This window comes from Perca fluviatilis, chromosome 18 (assembly GCF_010015445.1).
Source record: "Perca fluviatilis chromosome 18, GENO_Pfluv_1.0, whole genome shotgun sequence".
Taxonomy (NCBI): domain Eukaryota; kingdom Metazoa; phylum Chordata; class Actinopteri; order Perciformes; family Percidae; genus Perca; species Perca fluviatilis.
This window is the reverse complement of record NC_053129.1, coordinates 28,381,217-28,397,445: the sequence shown is the minus strand read 5'-3', so window position 1 is coordinate 28,397,445 and position 16,229 is coordinate 28,381,217. Positions and strand designations below refer to the sequence as shown.

Genomic DNA, 16,229 nt, shown 5'->3' with positions numbered 1-16,229 from the left:
GAACATAAATATTCAACTTTGAGCGGCTATCAAAGATAGATTTGACAGTTACATAACAACACTGAAAGACAAACACTGACAACTGTATGCTACGCTGAGACATTCATGTGCTATCATCCCAAAAAGTTGCCAGCCAGTGTGGCAGGTGAGCCTCACTGATTTATCTGCCACCACAGACATGTATCAGTATGTACAGGATATTCTGACCTTTAGTAAAAGCATCAGAGTGACATTTTAACAGGTTGGTTGCAGGTGTCCTGGGGGCAGGGGGGGGCATGGAAAGCTACCACAGCTCCGGCAGAAGAATGCGGTGACAGTGGCAGGCAGGCTGCAGCAGTGCTGAGTGCTAAAATGGCTGCTCATTCTACATACAGACACAGAGCTTAGCTGAGAGGAGGAGGGCTCCCACTCCCAACAGTTTGCCTCAAATGTGGCTCATCCTTAGGTAGGCTCAACATCTTGTGCGTAGAGCTAATCAAGGAAATGCGATAGCTTGCAATATAATAAATATTAACCACATAGGATTCTACTCCAGCGGCTTATCATACCCTTCCATAATCGTCAAGCAGCAAAAATGTCCTCCCTCATCTGCCTCCTCATCCTCATCAGTATGCACAAAATATTTTTACTAAAGAAATGAAGGTAACTACCGAGCTTTAGCATGTCACCAGGTTGGACAAGATCTGATTAAGAGTATTCATCTTTTCTTATTATTACAGCGCATCCATCTTTGAGGGTCTTTTTTTATTAAATTTGAGAAAACCGATAAAACAATGATGACTATTTTCACTTTCTTATTACAGTGTTTTTGTATTGTTGTTTACAGGTAGGTTGTACTCGGAGAGTCAGCAGCAGAGTCTCAAACTTTGAACTGAATAACTGAGGCCTAACTGGCCCTTATCTGGGCTACATATCAGCCTAGAGAGGCCCAGCTACAATGTTTTCACCTAGGCTACAACATGGAAAAGTCTCCAATCCCAATACTACACAAACAGACTCACTGCTAGCGTCGAGCGTGCTTGAGCAAAACAAAAAAAGTCAGTTGCAAAAATGCATGAGAGATATAGAGTTTAAAAGATTTAAATTAAAACAAAACAAGTGTCCTAAAAAAAGTATTTCATATGATAAACAGAATTTCTGTTACTTATAAGTTACTACATGAAGCTAAGGCTGGGCGATATGGAGAAAATCAAATGTCACGATGTTTTTTCCCCAAATATGTCGATATCGATACCGCAACGATGTTGTAGTGTTGACTATTGGTGCTTTCACAAAATATTTACAGAATGACATTTTTGATAAATAATCATCAGTAATGTGGATATAATGACTAAGTGGGTAAAGGCAAATAACAGAACAGTTACAACAGTCTGGTTTGTTCGGAAAAGGACATCACTTTACTGTAATTCAGGAAAAGACTACACTTATGCCATATTACGATATTATGATATCCAAAATCTAAGACGATATCTAGTCTCATATCAGGATAACAATATAATATCGATATATTGCCCAGCTCTACATGAAGCTTACTTAAATATTTAAAACGTGTGCTAAATGCCACTGATCAGATTGTAGTTTGATAGCAGTGGTGTCTGTCTGGGCATTATTTAACTCTTACATGATTTTAAAAAGAAAAATTCATCTCAACATTTGCGTGGCTATATAAATTGAACTGACCTGACTTACGTTTACATAAGGTCAAAATGCTTTGAGCTGTTGTTTTTGTTGCTTTCCACTTACTTGCATCAACAGTCTTAATGCAGCCAACAGAAAAGCTTAAAAGAAACACGTTAAAAGCCCATTTCAGCCTAATTATCAGAGATTTCTGTTAACATTTCAAAGCCAGAACTCTTCACATACATGTCCACCATTCATCCAATTGCTTTAAAAAACCTACTGCCTATGTTACCCTACAGCAATTCTAGCACACAAATGCCAAATTCAAAAGTAGCCTAAAACTAATGTTTGAATGGCCTTTATAACCAAACGACTCTTACTTATGATTTTTATTTCCACGTTTGGAGAAAGTCATAATTACTTTGTCATTCAAGGCTACTTACTTCAAACAATCGGCCGTGACTGACAGCTGAAGTCACGAGGACCCACGAGATCTCGCGAATTCACGTAGAATGGAACCACAAAACCGACAACAGTTTGTTTCCATCCAGAGGAGTAGAGGGGAAACAGCTCCGTGCTGTGTTTTCAAGGTGTAGTGCAGGGAAATATGATCCGGTGCATTTTATTTAGAAAATTAACCGGATGTTTCATTTTGTTTCTGTGCTCGACTTCCTGTCCCGCACAATCTGAATTGTGCTGAATTGCTGCGGAGCTCTCTGGCGTCCGGCAAAAATGGAACCTCTGCGTATCAGCTCCGGAGGGCTGCGGACCGCCGGAGCTGGGACGCAGTCGGTGGAAATACACACACTGACTTTAATGGAAACCTAATGACTCCGCAGCCGTACCCCAATTTAACAAAATGTAAAATGCCGTTTAACTTGGGCCTAAAATAATCGTTGAGAACATGTCTTTGAAATGCAATTATTAAAATCATTTAGATTTCAATGTTAGCATGCATTGTCTGTTCCTAAAACATAATAAGTTATTATTGATACCTTCTATGGATTGTTATGGATGACACATCATGCATTCCCTTGGTTGAAGCTGATGACAATCAATATTTTGTGCTGAGGTTCACTTTTTAAACCAAAAAAGGTGTTTAAAACAAATAAAAATTTTAGTCAACTTTAGAAACACCTTTAAAACAGCACCAGGACAACGACACACTATGACTGTCAATAGAAAGTGATGTCAATTGAGGTGAATTTTGTTTTATCCATTACATTGGTGTTAAGCGAAGGCTAACATCTTCTCTAACTGCATGTTCTTGATCTACTTTAGTAGTTTTTTTTAAAACACTATCCATGAGGTGTGTATGTGGCTTATTAAAAATGACCAGAGATCAAGATATCCATAAAGTTGTCAGCGTGCAGGACCATAGACTGTAAAAAAAATAGTGGACATAGCAGCAGTGATGTCGCCCATTGGTTTGTGTACTTGCAAGACTCGAGTTTGGCAATTCGGCTGTCGCCACCTTGGTTTTTTGGAGAACTGGATGTGACGACTTTTGGACGTGAAGGTGAAGCTGGGGAGGATGACGCAGCAAAGCCAGTGTCAGCCACACCCCTAAAGCATCCCCTGCTTTATCATCTGTTCTACTTTGGGAACCATCATTTACTAAATGAACATCATGCTGTATCGACGAAGACAGTGAAACAAGCGATTGAGACCGTAAACTTATTAAAAGTTCATCGTCTTCCTATATATCTATGATCGTCTTCCATACAGGCTGAATTCTTTTTGCAACCAGTGGAGTCGCCCCCTGCTGGAAATCAGAAAGCATGCAGGTTTAAAAAGGCACTTCCGCATTGGCTTCACCTTTCAGACCCGAAGCTCCGTCCATTATTTTTTCCACAGTCAAGTTGCAGGTAAATCAAAATGAGCTGCAGTGACACCTTGAGGTAGCTCGCACTGTCTTACATAAACAACAGCCTGATGTGTTTCTATGCAGGTGGCGAAGGAGCAAAATGTCCCAGCAAGCACTGCGCACATTATGTATCCAGTTAGAGAAGATGGTGTCGGTCAATTGTAGCAATGTTATGTGGAAAAATCAACAGTGAGTCAGGCATGTTTGGAGGCCCACAACATATGTTTTTTTCTTTCTTTCAGGATGACATGTTGTCATGCATTTAACGGCGGTGTTTCTCAGTTTGCTTACCCGTTTTGTCAACTTGTAAATAAAGGTCCTGCCCACGGGGTCCTGCTGTAAGTTGTCACGCTGGATGATCAATTCCCATGAAAACGGCAGCTTGCGTAAAACAAGCCAGTTAGCAGCTTAACTTACTGCTTTTGCTCGTTTTACCTACTGCTACTTTGGATTAATAATTTTGCGGTGAGCTGTAGCGATCATGTTAGGTTAGCTTTGGAAGCCGGGCGAAAAAAAAAAAAAGTTGCGTGTTAGCTGGCTCGCTGGCAATTTAACGTCATCTTATGTTGACAAACAAGCCTGCGTAGTTAAAATCTCACACACACACGCACACGACTTGAAGCCAGCTAACGCCAGGCTGCTAGCACGGTTAGCTTAGCTGGCTAACCAGCTCGCTAAATCCAAACCTTGTTCCGAAAATCCCCTTTTCGCTGCGTCCGACTTATATCCCATCGGCAGAGGCAAACCGTAAGCAACTCCGAGAATCACTCGTGGGTGGTATCTGCGTTTCAATGACGGCGCACTCGCGTTTGCAAAGCCAAGTTATCGCTTCGTTCTCTGCTCTCCGCCATTTCCAATCTCAACACAAACAAACAGGGCTGCTCGTGCGCACGGAGCGTCCAGGCGCGTTCACGAGGAGGGCAGAAGCTTCTTGCTGTGTTGATAGCAAGAAGACCTGACTGTCGGCTATTATTTGTATTCAGACGTTTGTGTAACATGATGCAGATTACAGTCGCGGAGCCAGATATTGTAAACATTCGGGGCTCAACCCAAACCTTAGGGGAGTCCGGGGCTATGCCCCCCCCAGGGAGATTTCCCCACCCCCGATGTACGCAGCACTGCACTATTTTTCAAGCCAATTGATGATAGAATGCGTAAACTCTGTATCCATCATTGGCAATAAAAAGGTGTGATAGTTGCCAAGGGGGATCACCTTAGAGCCTACAAGCTATTTTGTATCAAAGGGCGCTTTCACACCTTCAGTAGACTTGGTGTGATTCAGGGATGAAGTTGATTGTTGCATTTCTTTTTTTTTATTTGGTCCGGTTTGCGTTAACACTGCACCAAACTTTGTAAACAAATGTCACAAGGTGGAAACAGTTATTGGACAGTCTTTTCTTTTTTTTTTCTGGTTTTGCTTTAGTGTTTCTAATATTTTAGGAGAAGCTGACCAGAGTTAGATTTTTTTGGTCCGCACTAGTTTGAATGAGCTTTCACACCACCCTCAACGAACAGGGCCATCCGACAAAACGCTCAAGGGGTTTGGGTGGCAGTAGCTCAGTCAGTAGGGAGCTGTGTTGGGAACCAGCTGGTTCAAGTCCCCATATGGACCAAAGTATGATGGTGGAATGGTAGCTGGAGTTCACCTCCTGGGCACTGCCAAGGTGCTCTTGAACAAGGCACTGAACCAAACTGCTCGGGCGCCTTTCCATGGACAGCTCCCTCACTCTGACATCTCTCCATTAGTATATGTCAAGGTCAAGGTAACTTTATTGTCCCAGAGGGGCAATTATTTGTACAGCCAGCAGACACACATAAAAACAAGACAAACAACAATACAGCAAAACATGAAATACCCACAGTATCTAAACCACAATAGTAAATAAAAATACATACATTTAAAACAGTTCTGGCAAATTGTTTAAAATGGGAATAGAAATCGGGATAAAAGAGTTTCTGAGTCTATTTGACCTGATCTATGTATAGGTACTGAGCATGTGTGTGTAATTCAGGCCTGTGTATAATAATAACAACAGAGTGAAAACATTGTGATTTCCCTTGCGGGATTAATAAAGTATAAATTATTATTATTTAAAAAGGGACCAAACTGCTCAGGTGGGAAAGCACCCTAATTGTTCCCCAACTCCCTTTATCATTCTGAAACCAGAACACAACTAATGTTGAGGCTGACTAATTTTCACTCATGTCACCTAATGATTATGTGAAAGTCACATAAGTAGGGTAGGAATGTGGCGTGAACAGCATTACCATTCTTGGAACCTACTGTATATTTGTTATACTATGCTGGAGTAAAGTTCACACAATAATTCCCCAACAATGCCAAGTAAATGTGGTCTTACTCTGAATTGAATATTAGATCAACAGAAGATATATATTTTATATATATATACAGTGCCTTGCGAAAGTATTCGGCCCCCTTGAACTTTTCGACCTTTTGCCACATTTCAGGCCTCAAACATAAAGATATAAAACTGTAATTTTTTGTGAAGAATCAACAACAAGTGGGACACAATCATGAAGTGGAACGGAATTTATTGGATATTTCAAACCTTTTAAACAAATAAAAAACTGAAATATTGGTGCAAAATTATTCAGCCCCCTTAAGTTAATACTGTACGGCGCCACCTTTTACCTGCGATTACAGCTGTAAAGTCGCTTGGGGTATGTCTCTATCAGTTTTGCACATCGAAGACTGACATTTTTGCCCATTCCTCCTTGCAAAACAGCTCGAGCTCAGTGAGGTTGGATGGAGAGCGTTTGTGAACAGCAGTTTTCAGTTCTTTCCACAGATTCTCGATTGGATTCAGGTCTGGATTTTGACTTGGCCATTCTAACACCTGGATATGTTTATTTGTGAACCATTCCATTGTAGATTTTGCTTTATGTTTTGGATCATTGTCTTGTTGGAAGACAAATCTCCGTCCCAGTCTCAGGTCTTTTGCAGACTCCATCAGGTTTTCTTCCAGAATGGTCCTGTATTTGGCTCCATCCATCTTCCCATCAATTTTAACCATCTTCCCTGTCCCTGCTGAAGAAAAGCAGGCCCAAACCATGATGCTGCCACCACCATGTTTGACAGTGGGGATGGTGTGTTCAGGGTGATGAGCTGTGTTGCTTTTTACGCCAAACATAACGTTTTGCATTGTTGCCAAAAGTTCGATTTTGGTTTCATCTGACCACAGCACCTTCTTCCACATGTTTGGTGTGTCTCCCAGGTGGCTTTTGGCAAACTTTAAACGACACTTTTTATGGATATCTTTAAGAAATGGCTTTCTTCTTGCCACTCTTCCATAAAGGCCAGATTTGTGCAGTATACGACTGATTGTTGTCCTATGGACAGAGTCTCCCACCTCAGCTGTAGATCTCTGCAGTTCATCCAGAGTGATCATGGGCCTCTTGGCTGCATCTCTGATCAGTCTTCTCATTGTATGAGCTGAAAGTTTAGAGGGACGGCCGGGTCTTCGTAAATTTGTAGTGGTCTGATACTCCTTCCATTTCAATATTATCGCTTGCACAGTGCTCCTCGGGATGTTTAAAGCTTGGGAAATCTTTTTGTATCCAAATCCGGCTTTAAACTTCTCCACAACAGTATCTCGGACCTGCCTGGTGTGTTCCTTGTTCTTCATGATGCTCTCTGCGCTTTACACGGACCTCTGAGACTATCACAGAGCAGGTGCATTTATACGGAGACTTGATTACACACAGCTGGATTCTATTTATCATCATTAGTCATTTAGGTCAACATTGGATCATTCAGAGATCCTCACTGAACTTCTGGAGAGAGTTTGCTGCACTGAAAGTAAAGGGGCTGAATAATTTTGCACGCCCACTTTTTCAGTTTTTTATTTGTTAAAAAAGTTTGAAATAGCCAATGAATTTCGTTCCACTTCATAATTGGGACCCACTTGTTGTTGATTCTTCACAAAAAATTTCAGTTTTATATCTTTATGTTTGAGGCCTGAAATGTGGCAAAAGGTCGAAATGTTCAAGGGGGCCGAATACTTTCGCAAGGCACTGTATATTGTGTATGTGTGTGTGTTGCACTGTGCAGAATCCATACTGTCTGGTAAACAGTGATGCATACTGTCTGCTGCACTGTAGCTACATAATTCATAAGGGTACAGTATGTTTATATCCATCATTAGATAGAGAGGAACCTTGTGTTTGGCTTCACCAGACCTGCTTTGAAAACACAAGAGCTGACACTGTCATGTTTCATGTCCTCTGATTTCTGTTTTTCTGGGATATTTGGGGTTTAAGCAGCCTGTGGGGAGTTTCTTCAGTTGAAATCTTGCATGTTTTATAGGCTGATTTTCTTTTATTTTTAGTCTTTTGCCACCAGTATTCAGTATTATCCCTGTCACGGTTTAGGGGGCTTTAAAAGATCATTTACATCTTAATGTAGGAAATAAAACAGTAACACTTTATTTCTGCAATTTACAAATAATTGAATGTATATTTTTCTGTAATGAACTACATAATCAGGTACTGATGAAAATAAAAACATTGTTCCATAATAGTTATCTTAGTTAGTGATTCAATTATGAAGATTTGCTGCTTTTCTCTGCTTTATATATATTATATCAGAGTTATTAAGAAAAAAAATTTTGGGCCGTGAATCCACAATAAGCAATTTCTCCTTGGGAAATTGTGAGTGGTGTTTTTTTTCAAACTACGTTTGACAATGTTAGGGACTAAATGGATAATCAATAAACTGTAGGAAAAGAAAGAAGTGCTGACGCAAGATGTACATTCATTTGTAAAGGAGCCATATGAAGGCTATACATTCAATATCCTTATTGCATTTAACATGAACAACATAAACACATTCTGAATGTATGATTTTTTGTGTATTGTCTGACAGCTGTCGGTTACCAAGGGAGGTTTGTACCTATTATATAATGCCCCCTTTGAAGCTGCACCAATTTTTTTTCTGTTTTGTTTTTATTGAAAATTGGGTACCGAAGCTAAAACTCACACTATAAAGTTGATATTTTTTAATGTGGTGGCAAGCTATTGCCTGTTAAAACATCCAGAAGATACCGAACAAAATTAACATTCAATTGCAGTCCCTTGGCCACCTGACGAATATAAATCCAATATTCACTCTTCTTGTAGCTCAGTTTTGGTCTCCATCAACTCCTGAGAAAAATACCTGCTTCTTTAGTTGCTAGATGCTTGACTATGTTAACAAGGTAAGTGCTACGTTAGTCACTGAAAAATCAAGGTTGATGGGAAGGATGCGACTGAAGCAATACGGTAAAGTTGCGGGCCTTAAAACCAAAACCATGAGCTGAAAAACACTAAAAATCTCTGAGATGAGAGGAACTACAGAATTGGGTGATAATTCTCTGAGTTGCAAGAGACAACTTCCACATGACACATTGTCATTTGAACAACAAGTCCTCCAAACCATACGACGATGTAGGTCGTTTATTGTAATATGACGTGTTTCATGAATTAGCGCTTTCTAATTTGGATAAAACTTGCGCGATAGCTACGCTCATCTCATCCGTGGAAGCTGCCATGTTGTTTAGACTGAACAGTCACACCTAAACTCGCCTCAAAACCAACGCTGATTGGTCGGTCGTTTGGTGAACGGCTCCAAATGTTCTCTATCTCAAGATGCCAGACTGATCTGTGAGTGGAAAACTGGAGCTTGCGAGATCAGGGCGGTCTCACGAGGCAAACTTAGTTCAGTAGTTTAAGAAAAGAACAACACATGGTTTGAGTTGAAATCTGTAAATTTGTTACGTTACTTCCCTTCCAGTTACGCAAGTGACGCAAAACGTGACATAGTTCCATTTGTTTCAAAAAGTACTGTTGTTTTTACAAAGTCTGGTCTCCTAGAGAAAAAAAGCTCTTTACCAAGATTATCTGTAGATGAGGATTTACTGTTTGTATATACAATACTGTGTGTGTGTGTGTGTGTGTGTGTGTGTGTGTGTGTCATGTCAAACATTTGGCCCATCCCACATAGGATTACAAGACACCACAAATGTATTTAGCAAACTTCTTCCGGTCGCATATACAAATCATATATACAGTACAGGCCAAAAGTTTGGACACACCTTCTCATTCAATGTGTTTCTTTATTTTCATGACTATTTACATTGTTGATTCTCACTGAAGGCATCAAAACTATGAATGAACACATATGGAATTATGTACTTAACAAAAAAGTGTGAAATAACTGAAAACATGTCTTATATTTTAGATTCTTCAAAGTAGCCACCCTTTGCTTTTTTATTAATAAGGGAAAAAATTCCACTAATTAACCCTGACAAGGCACACCTGTGAAGGTAAAACCATTTCAGGTGACTACCTCATGAAGCTCATTGAGAGAACACCAAGGGTTTGCAGAGTTATCAAAAAAAGCAAAGGGTGGCTACTTTGAAGAATCTAAAATATAAGACATGTTTTCAGTTATTTCACACTTTTTTGTTAAGTACATAATTCCATATGTGTTCATTCATAGTTTTGATGCCTTCAGTGAGAATCAACAATGTAAATAGTCATGAAAATAAAGAAACACATTGAATGAGAAGGTGTGTCCAAACTTTTGGCCTGTACTGTATATATGATTTGTATATGCGACCGTTAGAAGTTTGCTAAATACATTTGTGGTGTCTTGTAATCCTATGTGGGATGGGCCAAATGTTTGGCATGACATGACATGGAAATTAAACTAACTAACTAACTAACCGACTAACTAACTAACCTACAGTAAGGTGAAAAGTCCTGTGTTTTTACACAAAATATGGCTCTCTTATACTCCGTCACCTTCCTGCTTAGCTCCTGTCATAATTACTACGGCCTACTATGCAGCTGTTTTGAAGGTAAAAACGTAGATGCAGTTTGTATATCTCCTCTGCTGTATACGCTGTTGCAATACATAAATGTCCTAAGGATCCTCAATCTACTGCAGGGAGCTTCTCAAGTACACTGCATTGTGAGCATTGTGGTGAAATCCCATTTGAGAAGGAGAGTCACATGAGTATGGTCGCGTCTATGGGAGGTATTCTCGGGAAATACTCTGAGAAGTAATTACATTGTGTGTAATACGTTAATTGGTCAATTGCATTCCTTTAGAGCTTACTTCAAAGTTCAAGGTTATGACTCATGACGAAAAGCAGGCATTTGGATCTATGGGAATTATGATTTACTATTGTTTGTTTGGAATTTATTTCCTTGTTTCAAATGTAACCTAGCACCTAATTAAAGCATGCTTGAGAAGGGTGGTGTTGAAGTTGAAGATGAGTCACACATAGCATGCAGGCTAACTTTACCTTGGAAGAAGTGAAATGAGCTATTAAGGGCAGTGATAGTGTGACTAAATACTGCTGCCAATTCTAATTCAATTCTACTGCTGCACCCAACCAGAAAATGTCTGCTGAAAAGCATGAAGCACATTTGTTATTTATGCAGGTATTTATATGAAATGTGACGCTTTTGAAAAACAGAGCAGCAGAGGAGAAATAGGTTCTTTTTGAGGTGCATCTGTGTTAATTATCTTTCCTTTTTGTTTGTAGACATTAACTACTGGCTCCAGTTTAGAGCTAAAACAATTAGTCGACAGAAAATTTATCAGCACCTATTTTTGATAATTGATCCATTGTCATTTTCCAAGCAAAAATGACTAGCTTCTCAATAGACCTTTTTATCACAGCAGACATTTTGGCTGGTCATACTGTGGTATGAAAAGCACAGGTGTAATTGATGACATTAAAAACAACTGCATTCCATTCGGGGGAGTTAGTTCCAGTGGGGGTGTTACCGTTAACGAAATTATGCTGCATTTCCACTGCATGGCACAGCACAGCACAGCACAGCTCTACTCAACTCAACTTGACTCGCTCGTTTTTGGTTTTCCATTAGCAACAGTTGTGATGCGTACCTGGTACTTGCTGGTCAGAGAGAACAGTCACTAGTGCAACACAGGACATCCTGCACAAATCTGCCATTTTTAAATGGCCAAGCTGGTCGATTACAGCCATTGGCGTAAATAAACATAACATTTCTTAAGAACCATTTTTGAAGAGGACACAAATAATACAGCCAAAATTGTACTTATAGGTGTAAAGGATATGTATAGCTGTGGAACTCCAGTAAGTAGGCCGGCAAGGCTATTTTATTAACTTAAAACATCCGAAGAAGTGATTCTTTTTTCTAATACAGATGATGCTGAACTGAGAACTGAGCCCCAGGCAAGCTAGCGATGGGCTAGGGATCCCGCCTATATTGAGAGGATACTATCTGCAGTGGAATACCAAAAGTGAGTCAAGTTGAGCAGAACCACGCAGTGGAAATTAAGTTAATTAGAAATTAGTTTCACTCGTTTTTTTTCCTACTATGACGAGTCAAAATGTCTGTCGTGATAAAGCTCTATAGTTCGGCTTCCCTGCATTTGTTTTCTGTTGTCTTATGTGATAGTTAAATTGATATATTTGTGTTTTGGACAGTCGGTCAGACAAAACAAGCACTTTGAAGACATTACATTGGGCTTTAAGAAATTGCAATCTTCATTTTTCACTATATTCTTATGTTATGTTACACTTCTGTGTAAGATAATAAGTTATAATCCTTGCGTCAGTAGTATCCACTAAGATGCTGATTAAATGCTGTTATCTGTCGATGTCAGTTGCTGTACTGTACGGGTCAATAAACCCAAAGTATAGCACATATGCGGTATTAATAGAGTATATTAGTACATATATACAAGGTATATAGCATCACATTTACACAGGTAAACACATATAAAGTATATACTGTCTTATAGTTCCCTAATGTGTCTCTCATTTTGCAATTCATTTTAAAGAGGACTTTGTCTTTGAATTTTTTTTTGCCTTTTACAGAGAAAAATGCAGACGACAACAATACCACGAACTGCTGGATTAAATGGAGAGAGCAGATGAGCAGTTCTGGGAACTCATCAGCTGCTGTATTTAATAATCTGGGTGAGGACACAATTATCTGCTGGGCCTTGGCTGGCGGTTAAGTGGTGGCTGTCTTTCATTTTAGTCATTAATATACATTTTGCGCTTTGATTTATACTGAATTGTGTTTTTCCTCCAAATATATAGCTTTTATTTTTTTTAAACGCTAACCAAAGCAACATGGGAAGCAGGTAATTGCGTTAACTGTTTCTTAGCACACCCCCAGGTCAGACCGGCCCCCAGAGATAATTAGGTGTATCATGTTGGAAAGGTTAAAAATAGTGAGTCAGTTTATTCTGTTATAGTAAATACATGTTTTTGGCAGAGTAGTGTGTTTTTTTACAAAGAAAATTGCAGCTCAACCACCAACTTAATGCCAGAAACATTCATTCATCCACTTTCACAGCATTTGTGCTTCTTTATATAAACGCTGACTGCTGTTCCCAGACCAGCTGAAAAAAGGAATTCATTACCAGACAGAGACACAGAAATTCAAGTTTTTTTTCTGTCAAGAAATGCCTTCATGTGAATTGCGACCAAGGGCTTTATAATGTCAGACGCCCAAAAGGCAATTGTTTCTGTTTCCAAAACACATAAAATAATTAAAGTTACAAGATGAAGCAACTCTTCTGAAGCCAAACAAAAACTGGTTATTTTCTGGTGGGATTTCCCTTTTTACTGTGAAGAGAATTACTTTACAGAACCGACGAAGAAAAGGGGGGGGGGCGGGGGTAGTACTTCTGTTGTTCATGCATAGATGATTGGAAAAATGTGGCCTGAATGTTATTTGAAACACTTTTCCTCTCTGTCAAAGCAAACTCCTCATAGTTCACCAGTCACGGTTCCATGTACACGTGAGAACGCTAGTCCTCTCTACTAATAATCAATGACTAAACGCGGCGGCTGTCAAACGCTAATGATCGTTTTGAACATACGATCACGTCAAAAAACTTGAGATACCATTTCACAGGTAAAACAATTTAGTACCGATTGTATTCTAGAGTAACGTTAGGAGTTTATGACCTGTAACACAGACGTAATGCTAAAGTTTGTAGTATAATGCAACCTCCACACAGTGTATAAACATGAAGTAGTTTAATAGTTTGAGTTTGGTACTCTGACCTTATGATTAACTTTGCACAACAAACACTGATGGTATGACGGGATTGTCTGTTGCATAAGCGTGCTGAGAACCTAAGCAGATCAAGTACTTTTTTTTTGTGGTTGTTCCTTTCTAAAAAAAAAAAAAATGACATGTGAATAACGTAACCTGCGTTAAGACTTTTGCAAACAGTGTTTAGAGGCCTTGCAGTGACAGTTCATATGGTAGAAATATAGCTAGGAGATTTTGCACAACTTGATTTGATGCAAAGGAATTGAGAAAAGTGTAAATGTGCATGAAAACATTGACTCGTGTGAGTCATGCCACGGCAAAACATGACAAAGCAGATCTTTTTCCATCCTGAAAGTGAGGATTGGCAATGTGATAACATGCATTATTTACTGAACGTGTTTACAACAGATTCAGTTAAACCACTCGAGAATTGCGATTGCTTTTATGTGGCTACAAGTCAAAGCCATCCATACCACACGGCCCATTTTTTACATTGTTGAAATGGATTTGACTTTGTTGTGGCAAAATCAATTGCCTGGGGCGCCTCGTTAGCTCACCATGTACAGAGGCTCAGTCCTTGTCGCAGCAGCTGCAGGTTCAGTTCCGACTTGCGGCCCTTTGCTGCATGTCCTCCCCTTCTCTCTCCCACTTTCTTTACTTAAACTGTCCTATCGATAAAGGCAATAAGCCAAAAAAATATATTAATTGCCTTGTTTTACATCGAGCTATATTAACATAATCACAATACAAATGCTACCTTTGTGTTTTTGCAACCAACTGAACAAATTAATCCAGAAAAGAACTTCATATTTCCAACTTTAATCTCGGACATTATTACAGGTGTTTGGATGCACTGAGGTGAAGAGTACAACTTTCAGATGTTCTCCTTTTATGGATGAAATTAGATATGGACATGCACTGTAGTGCATAGGTGGACAGTGTCTTTCAAGGTAGTCATTTGAAGAGTTTGAACTTGCGCATCAGCGGCTGGACAGTCTCTTTTGGACACGGCTTCAGAGCCAAGCAGGTGGGGATATTCTCTGGTTGTTCGATCCAAAGCTTGTGGGCCACACCAGCCTGTGTTAGGGTCTCCGATAGACCGGAGAGGGCGGCCTCGTCTGGAGCCTGGAGAAAAACAAATACAGACACAGTAAGACAGCGCTATCAAAGAAATAAACCAGACTGAGCCATGTCACATTTCTGGTGCTCCATGTGAGGACATAGTTGTCGTCCTGTCCAAATCACATGCAGTGTTTGCCATTTAAACCTCTGAATGCAATAGTAAATCTAAACATTTTCTTTGCATCATAGTGAAATTCAGCTGGGCCTGTGTGCTACTTGGCTGGAATCTAAGGAGGGAGCTTCATCAGGTGTATTTATAATACATTACATTTTCTTATTTTAAATAGAATTATATAAATTCTTGAGAATCAACATTATCATTAGTTATTTTTTGTTGCTCTAACATCAAAGTTAGACTGATGACAGCTGAAATCTTGTACGGAGGTAAAAACATACAAGAAAATACCATACTACATTAGAAATTCCATCATATCATAATTTATTTGCTCCTCACCACAAATATATACCAGCTAGAAAAACATTCAATACCTTATTACGTTCCCAGGGAGTTAAATTTAAATTCGGCACTCACTTACACATTAGATAAAATCTTTTACTAGCAAAACCAAGGGACATTAAATCGCTTCACTTCTGGTTCTCATAAACTTTCCGCATGTTTTAAATAGCTAGCGCTTAATTAGCTACACAAAGTGAAGGAGGGTTGCTCGTGCAAACCGGTTAAATATGACGCTTGACAGAAATGTAGTGTCGCCGAATAATACAACTAACCAGAACATATTTAATGCGTTGTTAGGTATATTGTGAAAAACGATATAACCGCTGTACTAACTAAAGTGACAAATATTTGACTGGAGTTTGGCGTGACGTGTCGCGCTTACCCCTAGCACCACTTTATGCATGGAGTCCAGCTCTGCGAGGTACTGCTGTGTGTCCGGGTCCCCGTAGTGAAGGTGAATGGCGGCGGTAGCGGCGTGACAGGCCTGGGTTATAACGGCTCCCAGAGGCCAGGACAGCTTGTGAACCAGGTCCGACCGGACAACAACATACTGGACCAACCGGCTAGGAGACCCGGCTCCCGTAGCCGCCATCTTTATTTTTCTGCCTGTACCCTTACAGGAACACAGGAACCAATACAGGGGTTGTTTATTTTCCGGTTCAACAGATTAAACGATATTACAACGTCACTGCACTCTACCGGTTACTTTTAAAACTGCATGGTAAAAACATAACGGACTGCTTGCGGTACCAGCAAAGAAACAGTCTATTCTCTTAATTCCAACCAAACGATAATTCAACAAATGCGCATGATGTAGGCTAAGCTAAATTCTGTTAAGCGTTTAGGAAATTAAGGAACAAATTAGCCTCCAGCTTCCATTATCTCTCGAGTCCTCTCCCAAAATAGAGATGAAAGAATAAAAACTGCAATAAAAAGATAAACACAATGAGGCCATGAACAATTTTTGAAATGTCTTCAAACTGCTGGGGAAAGTTGCCATTGTACCTTTTTCTTCTTCTCTTCTCCTTCTCCTCCTCTTTGTCTGGTTCCCCTCCTTCATCATCTTCTTCTATGCTTCTCTTCTGGCTTTTT

General features: G+C 39.7%; 2 protein-coding genes across 3 annotated transcripts in view; both read right to left on the bottom strand.

The window, feature by feature from the left end:
• Positions 1–4,339, bottom strand: part of ncoa1 (nuclear receptor coactivator 1) — a 73,767-nt gene extending 69,428 nt beyond the window's left edge. For both annotated transcript variants that reach the window (XM_039781942.1, XM_039781943.1), the window contains exon 1: positions 3,779–4,339. The gene's annotated coding sequence lies outside the window, so the exon portion shown is untranslated. The remainder of the gene's footprint in view (positions 1–3,778) is intronic.
• A 10,022-nt stretch (positions 4,340–14,361) lies between these two features.
• On the bottom strand, positions 14,362–15,764 carry ptrhd1 (peptidyl-tRNA hydrolase domain containing 1). Its single transcript, XM_039780980.1, has 2 exons — positions 15,520–15,764; positions 14,362–14,683 (listed from the first exon to the last, which is right to left on the bottom strand). Exons 1-2 carry the CDS (start codon positions 15,727–15,729, stop codon positions 14,513–14,515), a joined length of 381 nt encoding a protein of 126 aa, XP_039636914.1. The 5' UTR covers positions 15,730–15,764; the 3' UTR covers positions 14,362–14,512.
• Positions 15,765–16,229: the final 465 nt, after the last annotated feature.